This window comes from Eublepharis macularius, chromosome 16 (assembly GCF_028583425.1).
Source record: "Eublepharis macularius isolate TG4126 chromosome 16, MPM_Emac_v1.0, whole genome shotgun sequence".
NCBI classification, from domain to species: Eukaryota; Metazoa; Chordata; class Lepidosauria; order Squamata; family Eublepharidae; genus Eublepharis; species Eublepharis macularius.
Window position 1 is genome coordinate 14,276,941 of NC_072805.1, and position 18,708 is coordinate 14,295,648.

General features: G+C 43.0%; 1 protein-coding gene across 1 annotated transcript; it reads left to right on the top strand.

Annotated features, from left to right (window-relative positions):
* The first annotated feature begins 2,462 nt into the window (after positions 1–2,462).
* On the top strand, positions 2,463–17,528 carry CEBPG (CCAAT enhancer binding protein gamma). The gene is made up of 2 exons (XM_055000916.1): positions 2,463–2,561; positions 15,259–17,528. The coding sequence occupies exon 2, from the start codon at positions 15,367–15,369 to the stop codon at positions 15,817–15,819; it is 453 nt and encodes a 150-aa protein (XP_054856891.1). The 5' UTR covers positions 2,463–2,561; positions 15,259–15,366; the 3' UTR covers positions 15,820–17,528.
* The last annotated feature ends 1,180 nt before the right edge of the window (positions 17,529–18,708 follow it).

The following is an 18,708-nucleotide window of genomic DNA, read 5'->3' on the forward strand; positions in this document are numbered from 1 at the left end:
ACAGCCTTAAGTTGGAAATCTTGCAGCGCTGTCATGATGCTCCCACTGCTGGACATTATGGGTATCTGAAAACTTTACACCTAGTTCAAAGACAATTCTGGTGGCCGGGCATGCGCAAAGACATTTCCCAATACGTTAGTTCCTGCCCTGTTTGCCTCAGCGCTAAAACCAGAAAAGGGAAACCTCCGGGTCTCCTGCAACCATTGGAAACACCGAACAGGCCCTGGGAAGTAATCTCCATGGACTTTATCACTGATCTGCCTCTTTCAAAAGGACATAATTGTATTTTAGTTGTGGTAGATCTGTTCTCCAAACAAGCCCATTTTATCCCCTGTACTACTATACCCTCCGCTCGAAAACTAGCGGATCTGTTTCTAAAACACATCGTAAAATTACATTCTTTTCCGTCCAAGGTGATTTCGGATCGCGGCGGACAGTTCGTTGCCAACTTCTGGCGGGAGCTTTTGAAAATGTTGAATATTGAACAAGGTATCAGTTCAAGCCACCACCCACAAACCGACGGGCAATCCGAAAAAACAAACCAAATATTAGAACAGTTCCTTCGTTGCTACATCAATTTTCAACAAGATAACTGGGTGGACCTTCTCCCTCTAGCTGAATTCTCCTATAACAACAGTGTACACGCTTCAACGGGAGAAGCCCCCTTCAAAATTGTATATGGGACTCACTTCAATCCCTTCCCTTTGGACGCACCCCCTCTCCATTCCTCTAAATTGCCAGATGTATCCTCATGGTGGGGGGAGGCGGTGCAGCAATGGACTATCATTAAGAGACACCTTGAAAAAGCCAAACTGGATTACAAAAAGTACGCAGATCGCCATCGTGTGGCCGAATGGGAATTACAACCAGGAGACCATGTGTATATTTCCACAAAGAACCTAAAGCTAGCTCAGACAAGCCGCAAACTCGCTCTGAAATTCTTAGGACCTTTTCCTGTGCGCAAGGTAATAAATAAAGTGACTGTTGCTGTAACATTGCCCAAGAACCTTCGCCATGTGCATGATACGTTCCATGTCAGCCTTTTGAAGAAAGCTCCCACCGACAGCAAATGGCATATCAAAGCTCCACCCATTCCAACTTTAATTGACGACCAAATACACTATGAGGTACAACAAATTTTGGACTCTAAAATCAAGAGAAAACAGCTTTTTTACCTCATTAGGTGGAAGGACTTTGATTCTGGTTACGATGAATGGGTGAACTCTGCACATGTTCATGCTCCTAGATTGACCAAAGCTTTTCATACTCGCTACCCATATAAACCAGGGGGGGATCTATTTTAAGGGGGGCAGAAATGTCAGGTCCAGTATATATCTTAACTATACTGACTCCATTTTCTAATGCTTTTAGTGTTTAAGTGTTTTCTCCTCAGGTGCACCAGTTCCCAGGCAGCATTCCCACCAGAGGACTGTTTTGTCTAACACCGTTCCACCAGGCATTGGCCTTGAAGGAGAGCAGCTTCCCAGGACTGAAAGATGTTGTTTTGAGAACTGTGGGGGGAGGCTGTTCCAGATGGGTATTGTTACTCTGTATCCTATGCTTGCTCTTCATTGGTAACAATGATCATGTACCATCCTGAGTCTCCTATTCAGGACAGTGGACTATAATGGACCTTTTCTGCAATAAAACTTCCTTTGCTAGACATTGGACTTATTCTTGCTTCTAAAGGGAATCTTGCAGAGAGTACCTTATCTAGCCACAGTCTGACAGTAAGAAGCTCCAGCATGATCACCTGGGGTCTCCCTGGGCAACAGAGTCCAAATGAAGATGCCCAACCCTGTATTTAAAAGGCGTCTTGCAATAGTAATGTGACAAACTAAAGACTGAAACAGCCTGAAATCAGCAAAATAAGAATTAAAGCAGCACTGCCCACCACTTTGACCTGTTGAAAAGAAGTGACATATAAATATGTTAATTAATAAAGCACACTGGATAGATAGGAGGGGGGGGGGAAAGGACTCTTGTAATTTTATAAACCTCCATCTTCTTGATGTGAGAATTTGGGTATTTAATATACAAAGAAAAGAGGTTACATTTTTCATTTGTGGAAGCTGGCATGTTGGTGAGGTAACCATTTTTGTGCAGGGGACGACTGCAAAAGATAAGTAGCATGTTTGAAAACGAGATACTTCAGGAGAGCTAGATAATAATACTTTAAAAACACCTCACTTTCCTGCTACTCTTCTCCCCCCTTCTCCCCGTATTCGTCTACCTCTATTTAAAAAAAACCCCTGCGAGGCAACTCCTCTCATTGGCTACAGCGCTTGCCCGTCTTACCGCTAGAGCTTGCGGATTGGCGGCCCCTCACGATGCGGTCCACCATTGGCCGGAGGAGCCGCCAGTCGGCACAGAGAGCGCGAGGGTTGCATCATCTCTGAGGTACGGCGCTTTCTGATTGGCTGGGGCCGGTTTCGCAATCGCCAGGCCCTCCCTCCCCTTTCTCGCACTCCATCAGCCCTGAAGAGAGAATACGGAGAGAGTGGGGGAAAGAGTGCGGCCTGGTTAGGCCCGCGCCTCTTCCCGGATCGATACCGGGCCAGGTACGGGGCTGGGCGGCACCGGAGACCCTCCCGGGGGCCGTGAGGGCGGGCGCGGGGCCTACCAAGGGCGAGAGGGTCTGTGAACGGACGACGGTAGCCCTCAAAGGGGAGCCCAGTAATAGGGGCCGGCGACGCGGGACGTGATATGGCGGGAAGCGGAGGGAGCCGCGCTCTGTGAGGCAGCGGGGGGGGGGGGGGTGGTCTGTGCTGGGGCCGCTTCGTCTCCCCCCTCCCTTAAAGGAAAGCGATAGCGGGGAGGGGTTGGCGGCGAGGAGGGAGGGAGGAAGGAAGCGCACGCCTGCCCGCGTCTCTCCGAAGTCTGATGCAATCTCGAGGCAACTCCTCGGCCCGTCCCTGCTGGGATGAGCTCATGCCTTGGCACCAGAAGGAGATCCCGGAGGGCGGACGGAGCCTTCGCGCAGCTGCCGGGGGGGGGGCTTTGGGGGGTGGGGGGGAGGAAGGAGGGAGAATAATGACAAAGGGAAGCCTCCCGAGTTCGGTGAGGGGGCTGGAGGCATCTCGCAGTCTCTAAAAGAGTAAACAGTCCAGCAGCCCCTTTAAGACTAACCCGCATAAGCTTTCGAGAACCACAGCTCGCTCTCTGTGGTTCTTTCTCTGACGAAGAGAGCTGTGGGTCTCGAAAGCTTATGCTTCAATAAAGCGGGTTAGTCTTAAAGGGGCGGCTGGATTGTTTACTGTTTTGCGACTACAGACTAAGTCGGCTAACTCCTCTGGATCACAGTCTCTAGGCGACAGAGATCAGTTGCCCTGGACGACATAGCTGCCTGGGAGGGTGGGCTCCGTGCTATGATGCCCTCCTAAGGTTTTTGCCCTTCCCAAGCCCAGGCTCCAACCCCCTCCCCCCAAATCCTCCAGGAATTTCCCTATTGGGAATTGGCAGTCCTATTCCCAGGCAGGGCACCCCGAAGTATTTTCCTGAACTATCTCAAACTTCCTCTGAGAACAAATCACATGCCATGCCCAGTTTCATGGATGAATAGGCCTTCCCTAGAGAAGCGTTTCAAATCCTTTGCTGTAAAGATGGTTGAGTGGCCATTGGCCAGTTGCTGTCTCTTTCCCTAGAGAAGCAGGTTCAGACCCTTTGCTCTAAAGTTGGTTGAGTGGCCTTTGGCCAGTTGCACTCACTTTCTCAGCCTAACCCGATTCATGGGCTTGTTACAGTTTAAAGGAGAACCACCTATTCTGTTCTGAGCTCCTTGGAGGAAGGATGAAATAGAAATGTTACACATTTATATACGTATAAAAATAGACACTTATATTAAAAACAACAGTGATAAAAACAATAAGATGAGTCTACTCTACAATAACATTATGCCACCCTCCTGTGAGTTGAAGATGGTGCCAGGTTCAGTCCCTGCCAACTCCATTAAAAGAATTGTAGAAGAGGTGACATGAAAAATCTCCATCTGAGATCCTGGACAGTGGTTTTCGGTCAATAGATTATGCTGATCTTGATGGACCAAGGCATTGTGATGTGTTCATCATTTCTCTGTGGCCGTGATTCCAGGTATCTTCCTTCTGAGCTTCAAAAGCACAGCCCTTAAGAAATAGTTACAGGCAGGTCACATGCCTTGTAATGGTGACTCCAAGAGTGGATTTCTGAGGCCTAGTGTCCAGGATTTCCTACAGGCTTATCTTCCATTCCCTGATAAATGTCTGGCTGTAACATGCTGCTTGGAGATTGTTCCAAACCACTCATGCTCCCAGTTCAGATGGGCAGGAGATACTGTGTAGTAGTGAAGGATCTGCTGTGTATGCAGAAGTCTCAGGTTCAGTTGTTGGTCTGAGCCGCTACGAGTGTGATGTTTCTTGTGTAGTTCAGTTCAGAAAATAATATCTGTAATAATGGTTGTGTCCAGGAAAGAAATAGACTTGAGCAATTCAGTCTGTATTAAGTGCTGTGTTTATTGTAAGAATGCTTTCACTTTTCATTGTAAGTACTATGATAAAGGTGAAAAATCTCTTGCCAATACAAGCTGGGGAAGCTTTAATGTTTATTTATAGCAGTATTTATAGATTGCTTTTCCTTGTATAGTAAGCCCAAGGCAGTCTACAAAATAGGCTTGCAAGTGTGTATAATAAACCATACATCAGAACAATCTTGTTACATACATAACCCATATAAACAGAAATTAAATCATCAGAAAGCCTGCTGGAGCATGCACCCCTGAGTATGGACAATGAAAAGGCGCTTTCCCCTCCATTGGCAGCCCATTCCAAAGTGTTGGAGCACCCACTGAAAATACCATATAATAGATCAGAGCCCTTTGTGGGAAGGAGGGAGAAAGATGATGCTTGCCATGGGCCCATAATAATTGCTGGTTATTCCAGATTTATTGTAATTCTTATATCCTCCTTATATACTCTGGCAGAAGGAGCAGCTAGCATTAATTGAAGTGTCTTGGGGCTGATAAACATACAAAGCAGGATCTATTATGCTTAGTGCTTTCGTAGAGATACTGAGAGTTCTGAAAATACTCTGCCCTCTTAGTAACTGCTTCTGGAAACAACTGGGAAATACTATAGTATTTAAAAACTGATATTTTGCCAGTTAGGATGTGATCAGTTGTCTTTCTTTTTTTGCTTAAAAACAGCAAGGCGTGGTTTACAATAGCAAAGAATAGCTCCTGATTTTTAGGGGTTGCTCTCTCCAAATTGTGGATCAAGAGCCAGAAACCTATACTACCTCACAAACTGAGTCTTTCAGAAGCAGCCAGGGACCCATGTTAAAGTAGCTGCCATGTCGAAGTAAGGGGGTATAGTTCTGAAGCACAGTATAGTTACAGACATGTGCCATCAAATTTTTTGGATTTTGTATATCATACTAAAGTGTTAAGTACTTGAAATGTTGGTAAACATTTTGTTGTACCTTGATTCAGATTGGTAGGATAACAGGTACAGGCTGTCATAAACCCACAATTGTTGTCTGAGATAGTTGTGACTTAGTTTACAGTTTAAATTAATTTCTTTCCCCTGAGATCTTGTGGTTGTGGTAATGCACCATTTTACTCACATCCAAGACCATCATGGGTCACACTAACTTGTTATTTGGCACCTGTGGGCAGTGAGTATTCTGTTACAGTTGTCTCAAGGTGATTGAGCTTCTGCATTGACCCCGTAAGTGCTTCACTGCTGTGATAGTGTTGCTTTGTATAATTGCAGCGCTGGGTAGGCACTGAGACGCTGCATGCAACTCTCATCCTTGGTCCTGGACTCAGATAGCATGCAGGAGAAAAGATAACTCTGTACAACGTGGAGATAGTGGAGGAAGAATGGTCATATGAGTGAGCAGAGCACAGCAGTTCAACAAAACTGAATAGTTTGTATGCCACACAAATCTCATAACCATGGCATTGAAAACAATCTTTGCTGTTTGCTCAGTCCTGCTCACATGTGAGGAATCTAATGGCTTAAGCAAAACTCTCCATGTGTTGGTCTGCCTCATTCCCTTCAGTATCACATTTAGATACGTGAAGAAGCCCCAGAGAAGCTGAATACAAAACACAGCTTTCCCCATGAACTTAATTTTTCAGTTTTTAGAACAGAAAAAGTAGGAATTTGGGAGCATGCTAAAAAAAAATCCTCACAAAGTATTCTCTCTTTTGGAATGAGTGAAACAAACACCTTTTAAGGCAAGGTTTTTTACTAACTGAGAAGGTGTAGTGTGAAGATTTTTTTATGCCAAACAATCTTTGTTATTAGATAATTTGATTGTATCCTGCAGACATATGCAGTGTTTTCTAAGGATGTATTATTAATATACTATCATTTGTATAGTATATGATTGAGGAGTTCAGTGTTTGTGTGTCAGTGGCAATGCACTGTTTCTGTCCAAACAGTACACTTCATTTTTTTCACCGCAAAATTAGTGTGTTCTGTCCTCAACATTTTTTCCCAAGTTGTCAGAGTACATGTGCTAAGGTAACATATGGTGAAAAAGTTTTCTGTTCTTTTTCTATATTGGATGTGTTTACAGTTTTTACCTTTAATAAATACATCATATAGTTTTTACCTTTAATAAATACATCATATAGTACAGTTTTATTTACTAAGTAATCAATGATGCATTTTATGTTAATGCAGTAAAATAAGTTTACGCTTATTGCAGAGAGACAATCTGACTGGGTTCAGAGTTGAGAGATACCGTCCTCTAGGCCAGTGTTTCCCAACCTATGTGTCCAGACCCAAAAGAAGATTGCCAAGCCTGTGAAAGTGGGTCCAGGGTTTTGTAACTTGATTGATTTGCATGTGCTCTTTTTTTAGTGGGTCACCATATCAAGTAAACTTGGACTTATGGGTCATCACTCTGAAAAAATTGAGAACCACTTAGATTTAAGAGCCCCGTGGCACAGAATGGTAAGCTGCAGTACCGCAGTCCAAGCTCTGCTTATGACCTGAGTTTGATCCTGGCGGAAGCTGGGTTCAGGTAGCCTGGTCAAGGTTGACTCAGCCTTCCATCCTTCCGAGGTCGGTAAAATGAGTACCCAGTTTCCCGGGGGTAAAGTGTGGATGACTAGGGAAGGCAATGGCAAGCCACCCTGTAAAAAGTCTGCCAAGAAAACCTCGTGATGCGATGTCCCCCCCCCCCCCCGGGTCAGTAATGACTCGGTGCTTGCACAGGGGACTACCTTTACCTTTATTAGCTCACCTTTCCTTTGACACTGTAACTGTAATAATATAAAAGATAAAAGGAATTGAAATTTCTTCTTACATTTTTATTGTATTTTTCCTCTATGGAATTTGGAGGGGACAGCATACACCATTCTCTCTTCCATTTTATCACAACAACAAACCTGTGAGGTAGATTAGGCTGAGAAAATGTGACTGGCTTAAGGTTACCCAGGGGACGTCATGGCCCAAGTGGGTCTTCCCTCATTCTAGTCTACACTGTGACTGCTATGCTACACTGATTGTGGACCTCTTTTCCTTTGAGAATATTCTTTTTCATTAAAATGAGACAATGCTATTGGTGGTAACAGCACGAAGCTAGACAGTGTGTTCATTTCTCTGTCTGTGCCACATGGTAGCCTAAAAAAATATTGTAGAGACCATAAAACTTCATTGTTAGCTTGCTAATCTGTCTGTGCAAGTTAGCAGTTAATTGTTTTATTGTTTGCTATAAAAGCTTTGAATTGTATGATTCTTTGTCTTTTGTTAGTACTGTATTAGAAAGCAATATCCAGCCCCTACAGAATCCTGGGTAGCGTCACTATATTTATACCCCGTGTTTTTTAAAAAAGCAGATGGCCACAAATAAATACAAGTTGGTGGAAACACGCCAGTGCAGTAGGCCTTGCTGTTTCCCCTTCCATCTCCTGGAGAATGTGTGGATATTGATGAAGGCCGAAGAGCAGGAGTGAGGTGCTAGTTAGGCAGGCTGATGAAAGAGCCTTGTTGTCTCCTTACCTGCAGAATGGCTGGTGGTTGGTGGAGTCCGAAAGAGACGGTTCAGATTATGGTAGCTTTGTTCCATGAGGTAAGCAACAGGGAGAGTTACTAAAGTAGAAAGGATAGCATTGACATACTAAATAGTAGGCTTAGGTTAGGGATCATAATCGTGTGCTTGCCTCTTCACCCGAGTTCACTATCTTCAGGGTATGGAGTGTATCTTGGTGTTGGCTGCTTCCCTCCTCCGCCAATACTGGCTTGGTCAGCTGTCCTCACAGTGTAGCTATTGCTGAGTGCTGCTGCTGCCTCATGTTCTGTTGAAAAGTAGGAATAGCCTTCTGGAGAAAATGTACAGATCTCATTAAAAAGGGATAGAACTCTTTTAAAAATCCTAAAATGATGTCAGTGGGATGGTGGTACTGCTGTCTGTCAGAGTGCCAGCGCTAGCCATCACTGCACCTAACATTCCTGAAGCCTTTGTCCACTGATGGAATGGCCGTGTGTGGTAGGTAGCAGAGGTCTGACAGTATCATCTGGCAGGTTGTGCACCTCCACATGGTTTCTCGGTGTAATTCTTGGGACAATCGTACTTGGAAGGTGTCCAGCCAGCTTGTATGTAGGGTGCATTCTCCTGATTAAGGGCATGATGCATACTCTTTAATTTGGAAACTTAAACATGGTGTTCAGTTAATGTTCTCTGGGCTTCTATTGATTTTACTTTCTGATACCACACTGCAGAGTTAAGGCTGTTGTGTTGCCCATGTTACCAGTTTTCTTACCTTTGTTTTCGATGGTCCTAAACTTTTGTTTTAAATCTAATTTTTAAAAATTTAAATAAAACCAAATAAAAACGAATTTACACTTAATAGATTTCTTTGTGTTGCTTGTCAGATAGCTATGTTGTTCACAAACCCCTACTAAAAAAATTACTTTATCCTCTTGCGTGCTTCTCTCAAGGGGTTTTTGAATTGTACAAAAACATGATCATTTGGAAGGCTTAAATCATTAAGTATTATTCATTTATTCAGCCATTCAGATCTCCAGCTTACAGTCTTGCATTTTTCTCTGTATCATCAGGGTGCTAGAAAGCTGCAGCAACTTGGCTAGAAAAAGATGCCAAAATAAACTGTAAGTGGCATGTGATGTCTAAAAGTTGTACATTTTAATGTTGCCCATAGAGAGGAGTAAGGACCCCAAGCTTACATCTTCCTCTGTTGTTGGCATTTCCCTGCAAATCCTGTCCATGCGTCTGTGGAAGCTTTCAACACAATCATCCAAAGATAATCGAACAACTTAAGCAAGGGGAAATAAATTTGTTGTCCAGTTTATGACTGGGACGGTTGTTGGAAATCTGGATAGTGATCTGTGATACCTTTTCTAGTGTCAGACCAGGAGTTCTCACATCGTCTGGCGCAAAGGGATGACATCTCTTGAGTTGTAGTGCTTACGGGCCTTGCTTTGGTTTCTATGGGGACAGTGCCATGGGGAAATCCTCCTGCCTTGTATGGCCACACCCCACTGGTGTGAGCTCCTCTTCCTGTTATGTTTGCAGCAAAGGTGAAGGGGCTCCACATCCTATTTAAAATCATATTCTGCCAGAGTGCATCAGGTAATTGCTCTGTTGGCTCTTGGTCTTCTGCTAGACAATTTGGTGTTGTTAAATCATCAGTCTGAACAACAAGATATTTCGTCCTTCAGCCATGCCAGGAGTAAGAGGCTCCTCTTTTTGTCCAGTCTGACAGCCATCTATGTGCTAGAACTGGCTGATCTTAAGACTTGGTTGTTAGCCTGTTGTGGTTAAGTGATCCTTTTGATGTCACTCTGTCAGACCTTCAAAAGGTTCTGTGAATTGTCTCTCTTTAATTTACTGTAGCCAAGAGTTCTCATAATCTTTCTTTTGTGTGTTTGTTTGTTTGTGTGTGTGTGTGTGAGGGAGGGAGGGAGGAAGGGAGGAAGGTGGTTACTGCAGCTCTTGCTGGGCACAAATATGGGCTTTGCCTGTTGTGACTATGGGACCAGTTGCTGAGCTCCCAGCTGTGATTTAGTGTAGAACAACAAAAAACATTTTACAAATATTTAATATCTGTCAAAATGAAATTATGAATACAAAACTTAAATTTGCCATTTAAGTGTGCAATGTCTGCCTCTGAATTCAGGAGCTACAGACATCAAATATTGAATGCAGTACCACTGCATGTTATCAGTGCACGTCAGTTACCAAATACTGTATATGCTGACTATAACATGCCGTACTATTTGGTATTTATATAGTGCATTTCAGTATTCAGAGTTGTTCATAACATTCTTGGAAATCTTTGCAACAATCTAGTACTGCCATCTCCATAAAATTTAACAGGGGACTTCTCTCTGCACTTAATATTAAATGTTGGGTGGATATTCATTCAGTAAGAGTATAGTCGAAGAATATTCTGCATCAACATTGGTAGAAGGGACTCCTGAGAACTTTGGGAAACAGTTTGTGAACAGGGCCTTTTAGCTCCCAGAATTGGTTGTGTTTAGGATAAATGCTGGCAGACTCTGGTCCCCTGGGATGGTTGAAGGCCTGTGACACTGCTCAGTTCTTGATAGGCTCCAGTGCCAGCTGATGAAGTCGTGGGCCTTTTCTGTTGGGAACCTGTCATGCTGGAACACCTTATTAACAAAGGCTCTGCTGCCTTCCTCTCCCTTAGGTCTTTGTTTCTGGTGAGTGGCTTATGACAGTAAGGCACATTTAAATTTAGCAGTTATATGTAACAAAGTCTTGTAAAAGTTATGAACAGAAGTTTGAAAATCAGAGTTCACTTTAGGCTTATCTGTATTGGTGAAAGTTGATATGGTTATGTATCTCTTGCATAATGCAAAAAAGCTGTTATTAAATACTAGACATCTAAACAAACAACAACAAACCCTCTCCCACATGTTCTTGCAGATGGCCCATCTCCTCACACTTCCCTGACAACTGACTGAAAAACTGGCTTGGGATAAGCATGGAAAAATTTCTGTTCAAAGAATGTGTCTAGAAATGCTGAGTCTGAGACTGCCACAGCTGTTCCCCCCAGAAGGGGTATTAAAAAGCTGAAGTATGTGATAACAAGTCAGCTTGACCCAGTGTTAAAAGTTTTTGCCAGTCTCTTGTCTTTAAAACTGGCTTACTATTTTAGCCCTAAATATTTGCATTGTCATAGCTACCTGATGTGCTTCCTGAACTAAAGGGGAGTTGGGATTCAGGATCAGATTGTATGAAACTGAGATCAGTCCTTCCTCAAAGGACATGACAGCCAATTGCCTTTAAAGCAGGGAAGGATGGGGTAGGCACTTTTAAACCCGCATCACCCCCCCCCCCCCAAGGCTTGGGCAAGAAGTGAGCCTTGCAGGTGTTTGAATATAAGAATTTGCTGTCCTTTTAACTAGCAGCTTTCCCAGATACTGTTGGATTCTCTAAAGTATGGAACAGAATCTACCTGCATACCTTTGGGTACAGGATATATCGTCTTGTACCAGGTTACTTTTACAGCCAAAACAGAAGAAACCATTTCGGAGCTGAGTGAAACAGGAGCTGGTGAAGGGTCTTAGGCCTCCGTGTTACGTGGAAGGGCTGGCCTTCGTTGATCCAGTGGACTGGCAAAAGGAAACTGTGCTTCTAGGTTCTGTTCTTTTTCTGTTAGTGAATATGTACAACCAGATCCCGTGCATATAAGGAAAGGGTTCCCACTCCCAGTGAAACCCATCTTACAAAGTAAGCACTTGAATTGTGGTGGGGTCTCATCGCTTAGAAGTTAGTGAATATGGTGCTGAAGCTGTATATGGTAGGTGTAAAGCTGGGTCTTTTTAGGTGGGGGAAATAGAGATTGTCAGAATGGTGAGTGTTCTTGTTTTGGGGACAGCTGTTAATTTCCAGCAGAAAAGTTTTAGGCAAAATGATGGATCTATAAAAATAGAGCAAAAGTTAGCAGTAAGACCAGTCGCCAAGACAAGGTTGTGAAATTTTAAGCGCTTAAGACCTGGCTAGACAGCTCATCCACTAGGGATGTCATTGTGATAGCTGCATTCATCTAGGGATTTGAAGGGAGGTTGCCTAAGAGTGAGGCAACAAGGGGGTTTAAACAACTGTAAAAATGATATTTGAAAAAGCAAGTTGCGGGAAAAAATGTAACGATTTGTGATGTACTCTTTTAAAAGGATATTGGCTTACAGTTCTGAAATTATGGATGTTTACACTTATTTTTGTTAGCTTCTGAACGGTAAAATATGTGAGAGGAAAAAGATCCTGAAACACATTAGTAAAGAGTCCAGTTGCACCTTTAAGACTAACCAACTTTATTGTAGCATAAGCTTTTGAGAACCAGAGTTCTCTTCATCAGATGCATGGAGGGTATGAAGAAACTGGCCAGAGATTTGCATCTACTCCCCCCTCCCCTCACCACTTATATATCTCTGGCCAGTTTCTTCATACCCTCCATGCATCTGATGAAGAGAACTTTGGTTCTCAAAAGCTTATGCTACAATAAAGTTGGTTAGTCTGGACTCTTTACTATTTTGCGACTACAGACTAACATGGCTAACTCCTGAATCTGTGAAACACATTAGGAGTAACAAAGATAACCTTTCCTGCATAGTAGCTTTCTAGATTGACTACAGTTTTTCTAGACAACTCCACCACCCCAGTACTTTCCTGATAGTGCAGCAGAACATATGAGAGTAATAGTAGCACGTTATGAAGTTCGCCATGTAATAAAACATGCCATTTACTGGTAGATGTCCATATTGTTTTCATTAAATGGCAGGGCATTACTGTGGAAGAAGCTTTTCATTTGGTAAAGCTTGGCTGTGCAAATAGTTCTGTGGAGGATTTTTTTTTAAAAAAAAAACCCTGTTAAAATGCAATATAAAATTACCCTTAAAATAGGTCACCATATTATGCCAACATGGTTGGTGTGGGCAGCAGTGGAGAAAGAAGAGTTGTGTTTCTTATCACCTGTGATGTCCTGAGCGGTAGCTGGTAGGAGCCTGTGATATTCTAATCTCTGCTTTCTACACAGAGAAATTAATTGCAACTGGAATACTAGCTGGAATAGGGAGGGAATCACTGAATATTCTTATTAACACAAATGCTCCCTTTTGTGTGCTTGAAAAAATATATTGCATGATACAACAGTAGCAGGGTAGATGGGTAATTGCCAAGTCCGGGCTTTTGATTTGGAGATATTATACACACACAGCACACACACATATGGGACCTATGGAGATAATCTCTTTTCCCCTCTCTTGCTATTTCCTGCAAGTCATGTATTATCAAGTTGCCTGCTAGTTGCTGCCTTCCTCAAAAACCCTCCCTCAGGGGCCAAAATAGTCTTGGGAAAGGGCCCTCCACCTTCCTTTAATGACCAAAACCAAGGCTTCAACTGGCAAATACTGATGTGATTGCCTAGCAGTGGCCACTGTTTCTTAAAGCTGCCGATGCTGCTTCTATTATTTGGGGTTTTTCTGCAAACCTATGGCTTTTGCAGGTTTATAGAAACATCTATTCATGGCTCCAGTCTTTCATTTGTATCCACAGATTTGGCTACATTGAAAATTAGATATATTGATGATACAATAAATACATTTCTGAGAGAACATGAATACCAGTGTTGCTATGGCAATTAGAGCATATTCGTGTGCAACTAAATATAGCCTTTATACAACCTAGGAGCATAAGCCAACATCTCTGGTCATGTGGCCTGCATGCATGGCAGAATCATCTGCTTACAGACAAGAGACAGATTTATTGTACTCAGAGGGAGCCAATACAAGAATATTAAGCAAGAGTACTTTCTTGAATGCTAAGGCTGCAATCCAAGGCACGCTTATTTGGAAGTAACAGACCAAAGCAAGTGTTTCTGAGTAAATATGGAATTTTAATTATCTAGATCTTTTCAGAAGCCAGATTCATTAGGGAGAAAATCCTTTCTCCTTGAGATGTTAATGTTTATAGAATCATAAGCAGAATCATCAGTATTCCTGAATGAAGAACTGAACACACAGCAGAGCTCAGGCAGTTATGGGGGTAGTGAATACATTAAAAGGAGTGCAAATACCCTTCATGTGGGCTCTCCGGGTGGCCCTAGTGAGAAGCTGGGTGGCTTCTCCTGCATCTTAGTGTCTGTGGTGACTTGCCAGTCCTTGAATTCAGTAGGAAGTTCTCAGAAATAAACGCATGACATACCGGCCTTACCTTGGAGACTTTCCCTGTGCGTTTGTAAATATGCAGTACAGAAAGGAGCCTTTAATTCTGTCTGCAAGATGGACTTGACTCGGTTACAATAAAATTGTATTGTAAGTTTTAACGTGTGTTGTTACATATGATACAGCAGAAGTTTTTTAAAAAAGAGATTTGTATTTATTGGGGGGAGAGCCTTTTTTTTTAAAATGATTTTTATCCTTTCTCAGTTGGAAGGACTTTACAACATCAGTGATTAAAAATACGGCCATCAGCTTGGGACATTACAAAGATGGATGGCACACCCTTCCTTGTTTGTGCTTCCAGTGTAATGCGTGAAGTGGGGGGTCTTCCATTCCTCTGAAATGTACATCAGGTAGCTCTGCTCCTGTATCATCCCAGAAGAGTTTCTGTTTCTGGCTTGATTGGCCAAATGAAGCCGAGTCCTGAACTTGGTGCTGTTCATTTGAATTGTTCGGTCATAACGTCTAGCTGTTCAAAACTGCATCTGAGTGTTGGGGATTGTTCTGGTACTTCTAGCTAGGACACTACTGATTTTAGTAAAATCAAAAGCATTCAGCAGTTTTGAACTGCTGCTGTTTTCACATGCCTTCCTTGTAGGGTCTCATACCTTTCCCCACACTGCATTCTGGTATGTGAGCTAGCCAGGAAATAGACTGGTCCATTGGAGCCTGTCATAGGAACTCTTGCTATTGTAAAAGCAAATGGGGCATTAGGACAGGTGCACAGCAGCTCACTGGATGTTGATGTGAAGAACCAGTGGAGTGGCTCCACCCCCTATCCTACTTTGCCACTGAACAAAGTTTATTTACTTAAATATTTATACCTCACCTTTCCTTTTGCCTCAGTTTGAAGCCTTCCTCCAATTGTCTGAATTGAGTGACTCTTCCATTAGAGGAAAATCAACTTAAGTTGGAGGAAGGTTCCTTGGTGGTTGGTTGGGTCTGCCTTATGAAATTTACCTACTAGAGCATTAATTACACACCCTTCAAAAGCTGGTGCTGGGTGGACAAGAGGGTAGAAATGTTGTATTGGAATTATACAATAATCTTTCTTTCCTCTTCCTAGATTCAGCTTATAATTGATCCATATGAAGATTGTTCTGGCAACGTTCTGGAAATCTAGAACATTTTACTTGGTCTTCTAAATCGTGGGTTTAAAGAAGAGTCTGTCCAAATGAGCAAGACATCACAACAGAACACAACTGCAGAAACCAGTGGAGTAAGTGTCATCTTCACCCAAGCACACACCAGTGGGTTGCAACAGGTTCCTCAGTTGGTGCCTGTTAGTCCTGGAGGGGGAGGGAAAGCGACACCTCCCAGCAAGCAGGGCAAGAAGAATTCCGTCCTCGACAGGAACAGTGATGAATACCGCCAGCGCAGGGAGCGCAACAACATGGCGGTGAAAAAGAGCCGCTTGAAAAGCAAGCAGAAGGCCCAGGACACGCTCCAGAGAGTCAACCAGCTCAAAGAAGAAAATGAACGCTTGGAGGCCAAAATCAAACTCCTGACAAAAGAGCTGAGCGTGCTCAAAGACTTGTTTCTTGAACACGCCCACAACTTCACAGACAGTGTGCAGCCTGTTGGCACAGAGAGCACCCCGACAAACCCAGATGGCTCCGGACAGTAGACATTCTCACCTAATCCATAAAGCTGGGTAGAGCGGGCATTGCCTTCCCTGCGCAAGTCAGATGCAGCAACAAAGGAGGACTTTTTCTTCTAATCCTTGTAACAACTGTCATTTTGTGGGTGTCTTTTTTAAAATAGTAGGCTTAACACTGAAGGGGGGGTGAAGTAAGTAAACTACAACCTGTTTATTATTATTTGTTTGGAGCGAAGTGTTTTAACATACTTTTGTTCTTGCATTTTTAATTAAGGAAAATGGTCAAAATTGGCAGTCATCCCCAACATTACCTTACCACAGTGCACACTTTCAGTCTTCATTGCTCAAGTTATCAATTTAAAAACCTAATTGAAAAGGCAGCAGTTTTTAAAAATACATAAATTATTTTTAATATAAGAACTTGCAAAAATCATGGAAAGTCAGTGCCATCTTAGGAAACTCGTTCCTCAGTCTTGTAGGGCTGCTAAGGTGTTGCCTGCTGCAAGGTGTGCTTTTTCTTAAAACAATTTTATATATAGATTTATACAGATCAAATTAATCAACTCAAACTTCTTAATTGTGGGGACAGCCCTAAACTAGTTGATTGGTTTGACTTCAGTAGAGTGTCAAAACAAATATGCTGTGTAGAAAATGGACTTCATTTTAAATTCAGTGACTGTTAGCTCAGAGCTGGTTGAAGAACCTTTTAAAATTTCATCAGCTGATTTTTCATCATGTTTCAAACATGAAGCCCAAATCTTGCTGACCACAACTTCCATAGTTTATGCACAACGAGGGAGGGATGCTTGCTCAAGGTCTGTGCAGGTTGACTGTTTCTTCGGGTCTGTTGAGATGTTTACCTGTAGGGGGATCGGCAGCTGTTCGCAAGCAATAAGAGTGGGAGGGATGGTGAGCAGGTAAGGGCTCTGCGGAGGAACACTCCCTTGTTTGTTTGAAGATGGGAACTGTGGCCTTGTGTGATGTGCCCAGTGTAAGTGTCTTGGGGGCTGAACACTGTGAAGGTGTTCTGATGGTGTCAGGTCTTGTGGGTTATGCAACAACCTCTAGAAGATCTGTGCACATGTTAGGGACAGTCCAGAAGGGTCATTGCAAAGTGAAAACAATGGGTGATTTTCCTCCTGTAACCCACTATTCATTTCACTGCCTGCCCCAGTGATCGCATTGTAAAGAAGGCTGTAATATTGTGCAAGGGCTTGGCACTATTTCCACCAAGCAGCCTAAGTTCTTGGCTCATTCTGAGCAAAATAAACTGCTGATACCATGTGGGCCAAACCAGGCTGGGTAGGTATAACAGCCAGCTGGATTAAAAGCAAATTTGGGTGGTTTGGTTTTGCTTAATTAGACATTGTCCTCACAAGGCTACCAAGCAACATGATTTTAAATTCTGTCTCCTTTGACTTTCCTCTGTGGAAAGCTCAAGAAAACTTAAGGTTTTTGATAAAATTTTCAAATGTTGTTAAGCCCCTTTATACATTTTATGTTACATAGGAAACAATACAGGAAACAAAGCAGGGAAGTTGATGTAACCTTATTTTAATTTATTTTCTGTTAAATATTTTCACTCATGGTATGTTTGCATATGATTAGACCCCACCACAAATGACTGTTTTATACCTCCCCTCCCTTTCCAGTCATTGTGTTGTATATGCATTTAGAAAGGTTGTGGTAAGAATTCAGTCCTGATGATAGAACATTAAAAAAAAACTACACACAAATCATGCTGTTATCTACTTTTTTGTGGAAAGGGGACGTTCTTTTACAGAGGAAGCAAGTAGCAGCTGCCTGAATTCTTGTGCTGAGTAAAAATGGCCTCGGGGTCTATTGCCAACATACTGGTCAAAAGTGATAAGGGGAAGCAAATCTGCACGGGGGAGGATCTGTAAGGGATCCGAGAGCCCCTAAAAAGTTCAGGTACAGGAATTTCTGAGAGTGTAAGCACAGAAGTAGCATACAAGGAGGAGCCCTTGCTCCACATTAATCAGCTCGTCTTCTTCTAATTACTGTTGCATTCCTGTAGCAGAGAGAGACCTTTTCAAAAGCCTCTCAAGAAATCTGTGCCTGTTCTGTACAGACCCAGAATGGAGCGAAAGATTAGCAGTGCTGGGCTTTCACTAGGACACATCTGGGCTGGGAGCCTTGCTCAGTTTATGAAGCTTATTAGGAGGCCTTGGGCAGAGGGTTGTTAAGAAGGTCAATCAGGACACCCCCCCGCCCCTGCACAGAGCACCTTGGAAGAAGGGCAAGGTACAAGTATGTGTGGAGAGAGAACTGGGTCAAGTACGGGTTTAATTGGCACATAATGATCAGTAATTTTGGCATGATTGCTCTTGGTATGGGTAGGTGTGATATTTCTGGATTTGGGATAATAGCAGTATCCCCCCTTCCTACTACAGGGAAGGGATTATTTTGGATACCACCTCCGAAAGACCAGCCATGGTCATGGAACTCTGTTGACCCGAGCACAAAGCCAGCATGTCCAAACGTCAGCCTGTCAGGCCCTGAAGCATGGAAATGAGTTGGCTGCAGTGGTGCTGCTGTACAGGTTACTTCTTAGGCGTATACGTAAACATAATGGGGCACCGTTACAATGACAGCCATGTTGAGCCACTGGAAAAAATGTAAAAGCAGCAAAATGGTAGCATTAGAAAGTCACAGAAGTCGCCGGCTAGCTTTTGAGCTCCAGCTGGCTGTGCTGTTTAAAAAAGTGCATGGGCACAGAAGCTGTTTTAAGGCATGATGGAAAAGCCAAAGAATCTACCGTGTGTAATAGACTTTAAAATGAAGCGCAGATGTCAACACAATTCGATTAGAGGATGCAAAACTGATTTCAAGTTGCACTAAAGGCTACAAGGACAGAGAAGCAAGAAATGGCTACTTTGATTTTCTGGCTTTTCT